The sequence below is a fragment of the Anolis carolinensis genome, chromosome 3 (assembly GCF_035594765.1).
Source record: "Anolis carolinensis isolate JA03-04 chromosome 3, rAnoCar3.1.pri, whole genome shotgun sequence".
NCBI lineage: Eukaryota > Metazoa > Chordata > Lepidosauria > Squamata > Dactyloidae > Anolis > Anolis carolinensis.
In genome coordinates, this window is record NC_085843.1 from 283,301,872 (window position 1) to 283,314,371 (window position 12,500).

General features: G+C 38.0%; 1 protein-coding gene across 5 annotated transcripts in view; it reads right to left on the minus strand.

Moving 5' to 3' along the window:
- Positions 1–12,500, minus strand: part of tnk2 (tyrosine kinase non receptor 2) — a 192,872-nt gene that overhangs the window by 131,235 nt on the left and 49,137 nt on the right. Inside the window, exon 1 of one of the 5 annotated variants that reach the window (XM_062976903.1) lies at positions 6,181–6,344. The exons of the other annotated variants lie outside the window; for them this stretch is intronic. Within the exon in view, the coding sequence (XP_062832973.1) occupies positions 6,181–6,243 (63 nt within the window). The 5' untranslated portion in view covers positions 6,244–6,344. Of the gene's footprint in view, positions 1–6,180; positions 6,345–12,500 lie in introns of those variants that run through there. 5 annotated transcript variants of the gene reach the window in all.

The window sequence follows — 12,500 nt, forward strand, 5'->3', positions numbered from 1 at the left end:
AATTAGGTTATGATTTTACAAATTAAGCACCAAAACATCATGTTTTACAACATATTTCACAGAAAAAGTAGTCCAATACGCAATAATGCTATACAGTAATTACTGCATTCACGAATTTAGCACCAAAATATCACGATGTTTTGAAATCATTGACTACAAAAATGCGTTGGATCATCCAGAACGTTGGATAAGTGAGACTTTACTATATTGGGATTCACTCCAACGTAAATGATAAGTTGGGACCCAGCGTGGCTTCCAAAGAAGAATAAATATATTACATTATTATGTAGTCAATAAAATATTTATATTTTGCCCTATATCATAAAGGAGACTGAAAGTGAAATTCAGCATAAAGCGGCTAAAACAAAACTTGCTTGGGACCAGACGTGTTTTGAATTTCAGATTGTCTCACGTTTTGGAACACCAACATTTGCATAGATGTGCATCATAATGGACCCGGATCTAAATCCAAAAGTTATGTTTCATGAATACATAATCTGAAGGTAATTTTATACAATATTTAAATAATTCGGTATATGATAGTTTGCATACATTGAATCATCAGAAAGCAAAAGTGTCTCTCTCTCAGACATGTGTCTAGACAATTTGGGGTTATTTTGGATAAAGGATGCTCAATAGCAGATTAAAGCAGCCTTTTTTTGGGTTGCTGTGAGTTTTCTGGGCTATATGGCCATGTTCCAGAAGCATTTTCTCCTGATGTTTTGCCCACATTTATGGCATATTATTATTATTATTATTATTATTATTATTATTATTACATGTATTATTTTATTATTATTAATAGGATACTTAAGCACATTTACATTGAAGAACCCTAACCCTAACCCTAACCCTAATGATTTGATTAGAGTTAGACGGTATTATTACGTTTATTATTTTTCTCTATTATTGTTGCTACTATTACATTTATTTTACTCTATTTTTATTATCATTGCTAATACATTTATTATTTCACTCTGATATTATTATTATTATTATTATTGCATTTATTATTTTACTCTATTTATTATTACATGTATTATTTTCCTGTATTATTTATTATTATTACATGTATTATTTTCCTCTATTATTATTAAAAGGATACATAAGCACATTGACATTGAAGAAGATGAGAATAATGATTTGATTAGAGTTGGACGGTATTATTACGTTTATTATTTTTCTCTATTATTGTTGCTACTATTACATTTATTTTACTCTATTTTTTATTATCATTGCTAATACATTTATTATTTCACTCTGATATTATTATTATTATTATTATTATTGCATTTATTATTTTACTCTATTTATTATTACATGTATTATTTTCTTGTATTATTTATTATTATTACATGTATTATTTACTTCTATTTGGGTCAGCTTATACTTGAGAATATATGGTACTTTTATTATTTTTCTCTATTATTATTGGTATTATTACATTTATTATTTTACTCTATTATTATTACATTTATTATTGTACTCTGTTATTGTTGCTACTATTACATTTATTATTTCACTCTGATCTTATTATTATTACATTTATTTTTCTACTCTATTTATTATTACATGTATTATTTTCTTGTATTTATTATTATTATTATTACATATATTATTTTACTTTATTATTATTAAAAGGATACATAAGCACATTTATATTGAAGAAGATGAGAATCATGATTTGATCAGAGTTGGACAGTCTTATCTTAAATTTGAGCTTGATGTAAATATTCAAAAACATTTAACCTACTGATGCCTCAATTAATGTAATTTTATTGGTATCTATTTTTATTTCTGAAATTTACCACCCTTGGCTTATACTGGAGTCAATGTTTTCCCAGTTTTTTTGTGGCTTATATTTAGGTCGGCTTATACTCGAGTATATATGGTATTTATTATATATATAAGGTGCCTATGAAACATCAATGCACTTCAAATCTAGACTTCAGTTCCTTCTCCAAGATAATATCTCCTTATGTAGATGCAAATATTCCAAAATCTGGGGCGGGAAATCCCAAAACCAAAATACTTTTGCTCCTGAGCATTTCAGATAAGGATACTCAACCTGTATTGTTATTGGCATCATCATTATTCCCATTGCATATGTGGGAAACTATTATAAAATTTCCTGTGCAAACCACATACACTCAGCCCCAGAAAATACTATTATTGGGTCACCATAAGTTTGAAATGAAGACACACAATAACAGCAACAAAGTGATAACAACTTCCAGTGAAAGTAAGTCAAGTTTGCCTTAGGGTTGTCCTAAGGAGGAAATAACTTAAAAGCACACAACAACAAAGGTGGCAATCTGATTAAAAGCCTTCAGGAAAGATAAATCTATTAAATACTAAAAGAGTCTCGTTCTTTGCTGGACAGCTCTTACTGTCCATCTCAATGCCTCCATCACTCAGTATACAACAGTGAAACATAGGTGTTAATAAATAATAATAATAATAATAATATAAAAACAACAACAAATGCATCTAGATGACTGCATCACTCAGTATTCAACAGTGTAACATAGGTGATAATAATAATAATAATAATAATAATAATAATTATTATTATTATTATTATTATAACAACAACAAATGCATCTAGATGACTGCATCATCCAGTATACAACAGTGTAACATAGGTGTTAATAATAATAATAATAATAATATAAAAACAACAACAAATGCATCTAGATGACTGCATCATCCAGTTTACAACAGTGTAACACAGGTGTTAATAATAATAATAATAATAATAATAATAATAATAATAATAATAATAATAAGAACATGCCCTGGCAGAATATGTCAAGCAAAGTGAAGAACCTGCTTTGATTGAAGTCAAAAATCAGAAACTCCTCAAAACACAGCAGACAAAAAACCAGTACAAGAAAACCGCACTACAAACTAGAGCTGACAGCTGGCACAACAAAACACTGCATGGAAAGTTCCTTGACAAAATTGAAGGAAAAGCTGATGAGGAGAAGACCTGGCTCTGGCTCACAAATGGGACCTTGAAGAAGGAGACAGAAGGCCTGATCCTTGCAGCCCAGGAGCAAGACATCAGGACAAAGGCAATCAAGGCCAAGATTGAAAAATCAGCTGATGACCCAAAATGCAGACTGTGCAAGGAAACCGACGAAACCATTGATCATATCCTCAGCTGCTGTAAGAAAATCGCACAGACAGACTACAAACAGAGGCACAACTATGTGGCCCAAATGATTCATTGGAACTTATGCCTCAAGTACCACCTCCCAGCAGCAAAGAACTGGTGGGATCACAAACCTGCAAAAGTATTGGAAAATGAGCACGCAAAGATACTGTGGAACTTCCGAATCCAGACTGACAAAGTTCTGGAACACAACACACCAGACATCACAGTTGTGGAAAAGAACAAGGTTTGGATCATTGATGTTGCCATCCCAGGTGACAGTTGCATTGACGAAAAACAACAGGAAAAACTCAGCCGCTATCAGGACCTCAAGATTGAACTTCAAAGACTCTGGCAGAAACCAGTACAGGTGGTGATGGGCACACTGGGTGCTGTGCCAAAAGATCTCAGCCGGCATTTGGAAACAATAGACATTGACAAAATCACCATCTGCCAACTGCAAAAGGCCACCCTACTGGGATCTGCACACATAATCCGAAAATACATCACACAGTCCTAGACACTTGGGAAGTGTTCGACTTGTGGTTTTGCGAAACGAAATCCAGCATATCTATCTTGTTTGCTGTGCCATACAACGTCGTTGTGTTGATAATAATAATAATAATAATAATAATAATAATAATAATACAACAAATGCATCTAGATGACTGTATCATCCAGTATACAACAGTGTAACATAGACAATAGTAGTGATGATGATGATAATAATAATAATAATAATAAAACAACAACAAATGCATCTAGATGACTGCATCATCCAGTATACAACAGTGTAACATAGGCAATAGTAGTAGTAATAATAACAATATAAAAACAACAACAAATGCATCTAGATGACTGTATCATCCAGTATACAACAGTGTAACATAGGCAATAGTAGCAATAGTAATAATAATAATAATAGTAATAATAATAATATAAAAACAACAACAAATGCCTTTGTTATCTAAAACATAAGACTATTAATATATATATTTTATGGTCACATATATACACACTATTTTGTACCCCACACAAAATAGACACAAACGTTCAAGGTACGGGAGACATCTCCAATTTTCGACTGACAATCATCAATTTTAAACTCTGAATTTTAAATGTAGGTTTTTTTTGTATGCATGCATGATTTTAATGCATTTTAATCTTGCCCTCTAATATATGTACACTTAAAATTCATACTTTAAAACTGCCTATAGTTGCTGTCTGAAAACTGGAGATGGCTTCTATACTTTGAATAATTGCGTCTACGAGGAAATTTCTGCAGATGTTGCTTTTCTCTTAACCAGGTATGGTTGGACCATCTGTGTCTACAGATCCATGAGTTCAACCATCCACAGCTTGAAAATATTTGAAAATATTTCCCCCCAAATACCCAAAAACAAACTTTGAATTTGCCATTTTAAATAAGCGATGGAATTTTACTATTTTACTGTTGTATATAATGTGAGTTGGGTCCTCAAATCAAACCTCATCAGACAGCAAATCCTGAGTATAATACACTCAGTGGCTGTTGAATTTTAATTCTTCTACAAAACAATTCAAAATATAGGAACAGTCTCCAATTCTCACCTCGGCGACCATACAGAATAGCACTTAATGGCTCATAGAATCATAGAACCGGATAAACCCGCAGCCAGGAAGACACAATCCAAGCACTCCTGACAGATGGCCATCCAGCCACTATTTAAAAACATCCAGTGGAAGAGAGAGCATCTTCTTCTAATTCCACTGCCTAAAAAGCTCTTATATACCGTGTTTCCCCGAAAATAAGACAGTGTCTTATATTAATTTTTGCTCCCATATGTGCTAGGTCTTATTTTCAGGTGATGTCTTATTTTTCCATGAAGAAGAATTCACTTTTATTGTTGAACGAAAAAAATTGACATTTATTATCTACTGTACAGTAGATGTCATCGCGAACCAACATAACCAAACAAACTGTGAATCCTAGCAAGAATTTCTTGTTACTACCATTATTTTCATGTACAGCATTATTTTCATGTATGTACATTTACGAATCCTGCATGTTCTGGTGTTCTGTTTGGCGAGCATAATTCCAAACAAAAACTTTGCTAGGTCTTACTTTTGGGGGAGGCCTTATATTTAGCAATTCAGCAAAATCTCTACTAGGTCTTGTTTTCTGGGGATGTCTTATTTTTGGGGAAACAGGGGAGGATGATAGAATGAAAGAGTTAGAAGAGACCCCAAGGGTCATCCAGTCCAACCACCTTCTGCCCTGCAGGAAGACACAATCAAAGCACTCCCAACAGATGGCCATACAGCCTCTCTTTCCAAAGCTCCAGACAAGGAGACTCCGTCAGACTCAAGGCAACACATTCCACGTTTCAAACAGCTCTCACTATTAGGAAATTCTTCCTAATGTTTAGAAGAAGTCTTTATTTTATTCCTGCAACTTAAATCCAGTGCAGAGCAGCAGAAAACAAGCGTTCTCCTTCCTCAGTACCGTGTTTCCCCAAAAATAGGACAGTGTCTTATATTATGTTGTGCTCCCAAAGATGCTCTAGGTCTTATTTTCAGGGGATGTCTTATTTTTCCATAAAGAAGAATTCACATTTATTGTTGAACAAAAATAATGAACATTTATTACATACTGTACAGCAGTTTTCATTACAAACCAACATAACCAAACCAGACAAACTGTGACTTCTGTCAAGAATTTCTTGTTATTACCATTATTTCCATGTACAACTAGTATGTACATTTACCAATCCTGCATGCTCCGGTGTTTTGTTTGGCAGGCGCCGGGCATGCTTCCAAACAAAAACTTTGCGAGGTCTTACTTTCAGGGGAGGCCTTATATTTAGCCATTCAGCAAAACCTCTTCTAGGTCTTATTTTCTGGGGGTGTCTTATTTTAGGGGAAACAGGGTAGGACATCCTTTCCAAAGGATGAGGAAACCAACCGAGATAAGAGACAAGAGGAAAAAGGACCAGAGAGAAAGAAGGGCGCTGAAAGGAAAGGGAAAACGGGTCCTCTCTCACCTTGTAAACGCGGAAATGGGTCAGAAATGGGAAAGAACGGCGCAAGGCCTGGAAACGGCGCATCTTGGACACGCAGAAGAAACGTCGTCGAGTGTCTCCTGTCAAACGTCCACCGGTTTGGATCCTTTTTGCAAAAGGGAATCCAGATGCAAAAGGCGGAAGACTAGACACAGGCTCGCGAAGCCAAACGAACTACCAAAGCTGCAGAACGGGACAACTTTGTTGATCCATCGGCCGAGAAAGAGATGCCCAACCAAGGATCCAAAAGTGCTCTTCCTGGGAAACGGCACGGGTGCACAAAGCAGGGGATTTTGGTGGATCTTCACAAACGTCATCCTAGCTGGTTGTCCTTGATGCTCCCTTGTGCTTCCAGCTGCTGAACCGTCCCATTGTTTGATCCCATGTTGAACCCAAAAGAAGCCAAGGGATTGCTTTCACGAAAAATAACCAGTCGGAGACGCAAAGGTCTTTTTGCTTGTGCCGTGGAAGCAAAGAGGAGAAGGCATGTTCTTGCCGAGCGCATAGAATAATAAAAAAGAGAGATTCCCCAGACTTCTGGCTGTCAAAGTAATAACAAGAGCTGGGTTTCGGAGGCTCTCTGTCTCTCTCGGCTGCGGCGGAGACGGTCTGGTTCTGCCGCCTTCCACAACAGGACACTGTCGAGACTGGAGTGTGCCTATATGTGCAAAAGCAGGCGTGTTTCTCCTCCGCCTCTCCGCCCCTTTCCTCTCCCCAGGGAAACCTCTCCCTGGCCGGGAACAGAGACTCTATGGTCTTCGCCACAGCGAGTGCACAGAGCGCACACTGGCTTGACCGCCTGACAAGAGGTCAGATTTAACTGCGGCTGGAGAGGCAATTTCCCGTGGGCCTCAGACTGGGATTGCAAATAGATTCTCAGGCTCCAAAGAGAGAAGGAAAGAGAAAGAAAGACACGGCTGGACAGAGGAACCTTCCCAAAAGCTCTCTCGTTTATCCTGCTTCCATTGCTTGCAACTGCTTTGCGCATCACATGTGTTGACACACACCCTCTTCTCGCCCATATCCACACATCCAGAAAATTCCCAGCTGAGTTTGTTCTCGTTTGTATTCTTTACAATAATACAAACTAGTTTGTATTCTTTAACATAATGTAAACAGGACTGTCAAGGAGCCGCCGATGGCCTAGGGCAGGGGTCCCCAAACTTTTTAAACAGGGAGCCAGTTCACGATCCTTCGGACCATTGGAGGGCCAGACTATAGTTGGCCACCGAGCAATAATAATAATAATTAATAACAACAACAACAACAACAACAACAACTTTGGGGAGTGCTGGATCATCCAAGTATAAAAACTGAGTGCCAAGAGTTATTGAAAGTAACAATAAGAGCAGCACATGCTGTGATTGCTAGAGGATGGAGAGACAAATCGAAATGGACGTTAAATAATTGGAATGATTATTTGTATGATCAAGTGTTGTTAGATATTACAGGAATTATGACTAACCCAGTAACAAGAATGAATAAACAAAAGGACATTACAAACAGATGGAAAGACTACTTCAACTGGGTGAAAAATGGAGGAGCCAACGATTACATTAAAGAAAAAATACAAAGACTTTACCTGTGGCTGGATCTGCAAGATTAATATAAACATACTGTGGTTGAGGAGGGAGGGTGTGGGTGGTAGGGAGGGAAAAAATATTGGAAAAAAGGGAAGTAGTGTTGTTATGAATTATGAATTATGAATGTAAAACCCAATAAAAATGTTTTAAAAAAAAACCAACAACAACAATAATAATAATAAAAAAGAGGGATGGAAGGAGCCCTTTGGGCCATTGAGTCCAATCCCTTTCTGCTTTTGTGCACCGAAAGCACAAGCAAAGCACCCCTGACAGATGGCCACCCAGCCTCAATGTTAATAATAATAATAATAATAATAATAATAATAATAATAATAATAATAATAATAATAATAAAGAGGGTTGGAAGAGACCTCTTGGGCCATTGAGGCCAATCCCTTTCTGCCTTTGTGCACCAAAAGCACAAGCAAAGCACCCCTGACAGATGGCCACCCAGCCTCAATGTTAATAATAATAATAATAATAATAATAATAATAAGAGTTGGAAGAGACCCCTTGGGCCATTGAGTCCAATCCCTTTCTGCCTTTGTGCACCGAAAGCACAAGCAAAGCACCCCTGACAGATGGCCACCCAGCCTCAATGATAATAATAATAATAATAATAATAATAATAATAATAATAATAATAATAATAATGGTTGGAAGAGACCCCTTGGGCCATTGAGGCCAATCCCTTTCTGCTTTTGTGCACTGAAAGCACAAGCAAAGCACCCCTGACAGATGGCCACCCAGCCTCAATGTTAATAATAATAATAATAATAATAATAATAATAATAATAATAATAAGGGTTGGAAGAGACCCCTTGGGCCATTGAGTCCAATCCCTTTCTGCCTTTGTGCACCGAAAGCACAAGCAAAGCACCCCTGACAGATGGCCACCCAGCCTCAATGTTAATAATAATAATAATAATAATAATAATAATAAGGGTTGGAAGAGACCCCTTGGGCCATTGAGTCCAATCCCTTTCTGCCTTTGTGCACCGAAAGCACAAGCAAAGCACCCTTGACAGATGGCCACCCAGCCTCAATGTTAATAATAATAATAATAATAATAATAATAATAATAATAATAATAATAACAACAACAATAATGATAATGGTTGTAAGAGAAGAAGAGACCCCTTGGGTCATTTAGCCCAACCTCCTTCTGCCCTTGTGCTGTGGGGGCCGGATTAATGGCTTTGATGGGCCGCATCCGGCCCCCGGGCCTTAGTTTGGGGACCCCTGGCCTAGGGGATAAAAGCCTCGTGACTTGAAGGTTGGGTTGCTGACCTGAAATCTGCCCGGTTCGAATCCCACCCGGGGAGAGCACGGATGAGCTCCCTCTGTCAGCTCCAGCTCCATGCGGGGACATGAGAGAAGCCTCCCACAAGGATGGTAAAAACATCAAAAACATGTCCCCTGGGCAACGTCCTTGCAGACGGCCAATTCTCTCACTCCAGAAGCAACTCCGGTTGCTCCTGACACACACAAAACAACAACAACAACAACAACAACAACAAAACAAAAAGGACTGTCAGGGGATGCATTTACACCAGGCATGGGAAAACTTGGAGTTTCATAAGATCTTTCACTTTCTTTGCTAAATAATGCTGGTGCGTCGCCAAGCTGCAACTCTCAGGATCTTTGAGTGGTGCAAATTGCATTCATTCTACAGTGCAGATTACGCATAGGCAAACTTGTGCCCTTTGGGTGTTTTGGACTGCAACTCCCACCATCCCTAAAAGCCTCAGGCGCCTTCCTTTTCCCCCTCAGCCGCTAAAGCTTAAGTCAGAAAGTAGCAGCCAATAATGAAAGGACCAAGGCATTGATATCTCCAGTCCATCCTCTGTTTGGATATCAGTGTCGCACCTCAGGGTAGCCTCACCTTGCTATATACACCCAAACTGCACACAGGTTGAAGTCTTTTTAGTTTATTAGAAAATAGAAGATAAAAGGTTCTTTAAACGCAAAAGTAAAGTTCCAAAAAATGGTTACAAAACAAAGTCATAGAGAACAAATCCAGAAATCACGAGGAATAAACAAGGTCCCAATAGAGCATGACAAAGTCCCAAGAACATGAACACAAAAGGCTGCAAGGTAATCCAGGAAAACAAGAGCTTGCTTCTTGGTTGAACGAAAGTTGCTTTGACAAAGGTTTGTCTCCAAACACATTGCTTTAATGCCCTTTGCAAAGCATGAGAGCATTTCTCTGGCCTCTAACCTCCCTCTTGTTTGCAATTCTCACACTCCTCCGAGCCTTGAATTCCAAACGGTCAGCTCGATCTAAGGAACCTGTTTCATCAAGGTCAGCCTGCTCGTTAGTTTGCTGAGCCTCATTATCAGACTGAGAACTGTCCTCCTTTCCCAAGTCCATTTGCACCTGGCTAGTTTCAGTATCATCAACACCATTCCTTGCTGTGGGAAAATGAACTTGCACTCCCTGATCCTCATCTTCTACAACAGGGACATTCTGAACGTGATTGTGAACCTGAATCCCATCATCCCCATCAGAGTCCATCTGAGGTTCCAGCTGAGTGACAACAATCAGCCAGTACGTCAACGCCTTAAATCAATAAATAGTTTTCTAAGATCTACAGAGATACTTGAGGGAACACCTCAGCAAGCAAGAGTCCAAAAGTGGCAGGCTAAGACCCGAAACCTCAATCCATGGCTGATGAGAGACTCCCTCCTGAGCACACAGAAGACGGGGCAACCTGGAAGGCACAGACTGTACTTTGGCACAATGCGATGCAGAGCCAACCTTAAGAAATGGGGCCACGAAGTGGAGTCCATGGCATGCAAGTGTGGAGAAGAGCAAACCACTTACTACAATGCAGCCTGAGCCCTTCCACATGCACAATGGAGGACTTTTTTATAGCAACACCAGAGGCACTCCAAATGGCCAACTATTGGTCAAAGGACATTTAGTATCATGACAAGTTTTTAACTGTGTTTGTGTTTTTAATACATTACAATTGTACCCTCAGTTCACTTCTGACACGATAATAAATAAAGTCCTTGTTGTCCTTCGATTTCTTGCTGTATTTTTTCTATAATGTATTATTTGCTGCATTGTATTTTTTGTTGTTTTGTATTTATGCTGGAAATCACCCTGAGTCCCTTCAGGGAGATAAAACGGTATATAAATATATTATTATTATTATTATTATTATTATTATTATTATTATTGACTCAATTTCTATTCTAATTACAGTAGAGTCTCACTTATCCAACATTCGCTTATCTAACGTTCTGGATTATCCAACGCATTTTTGTAGTCAATGTTTTCAATACATCGTGATATTTTGGTGCTAAATTTGTAAATGCAGTAATTACTACATAACATTACTGTGTATTGAACTACTTTTTCTGCCAAATTTGTTGTATAACATGACATTTTGGTGCTTAATTTGTAAAATCATAACCTAATTTGATGTTTAATAGGCTTTTCCTTAATGCCTCCTTATTATCCAACATATTCGCTTATCCAACATTCTGCCGGCCCATTTATGTTGGATAAGTGAGACTCTACTGTAATGAATGAACCAAAGGATGGACCATCATGAACTACTGCAGTGTCTTCTATTTTATAGTTATGTAATCCATCTATGGTCACTATTTTTTGTTTTCTAAATGTTCAACTGTAAACATGCCTTAGGACTTTCTTCACTTTGCTATTTTCTGCCACTAGGATGTTGTCACTTACATATCTTAAATAACTGGTGTTTCTTTCTCCCATTCTCATGCTTTGAATACGATGCAAGATATTTCTGAAAGATGCTGATCTTGCAAATCCGTTGAGTTGCGTACGTATAGCCGATTCCTTCCTTTTGTTGATTGTCTCGCAGATGGCTGGCTCTAACAAGGAACTAACTTGTTATTATTCCATCTGGACAATTGTATCTGTCTGCACAGAGCATGATCTAATGCTTGTTTTACCAACTTAAATTCTGCAGAAATGAAACAGCTTCTACTCGACCGGGAATACTGTCAGGAACTGCTGCCTTTGCATTTAGCCACAAAGGGATTGGTTTCTTTAAAAATAAAGAATATTGCTGGCAACTGACATAATACTTAAAGAAAGGAGATGATGCATTTGGATGACTTGTCTATACAGCAGTTGCTTTACAATGGATATTAGATGGTGTCTATATTAAGTTCCAACCAACAATCCGGCTGCTTTATGTTACGCAGCTGCAACTTTGGGGTTGTCTCCAAGGGCAGCCCTAAATACAATGCATTGCAGTAGTCTAATCAGGACTATTGGGATGCAGTTATTTCCATCTAGGAAAGGCTCAATCTGCTTAGTTCTGTTGAACACAGAACTAAAGCACACCCAGGAGATGCCTGCCGGATATCTATGAAAAGGCCACCAAAAAGGGAGATCTGCTACATACCCATCAAGGGAGTCCATTCTATTCTTACAAATCATGCAGCCAAAAAGTTAGAATCATAAAATCCTAAGGTTGGAAGAGATCCCCAAGAGCCATCCATTCTGCCAGGAAGGAAGACACAATTCAAGCACTCCTGACAGATGTCCATGCAGCTTCTGTTCCACAGGTCTGGAAGACAAGCCTTCTGAGCTCAATAGGAATCTGTCTGAAGTGCTTTGATTTGCCTGGCAGAAAGAGGGTTAGACTGGATGGCTTTTGGGGTCTCTTCCAATTCTAGGATTCTATCATCTATCTATCTATCTATCTATCTATCTATCTATCTATC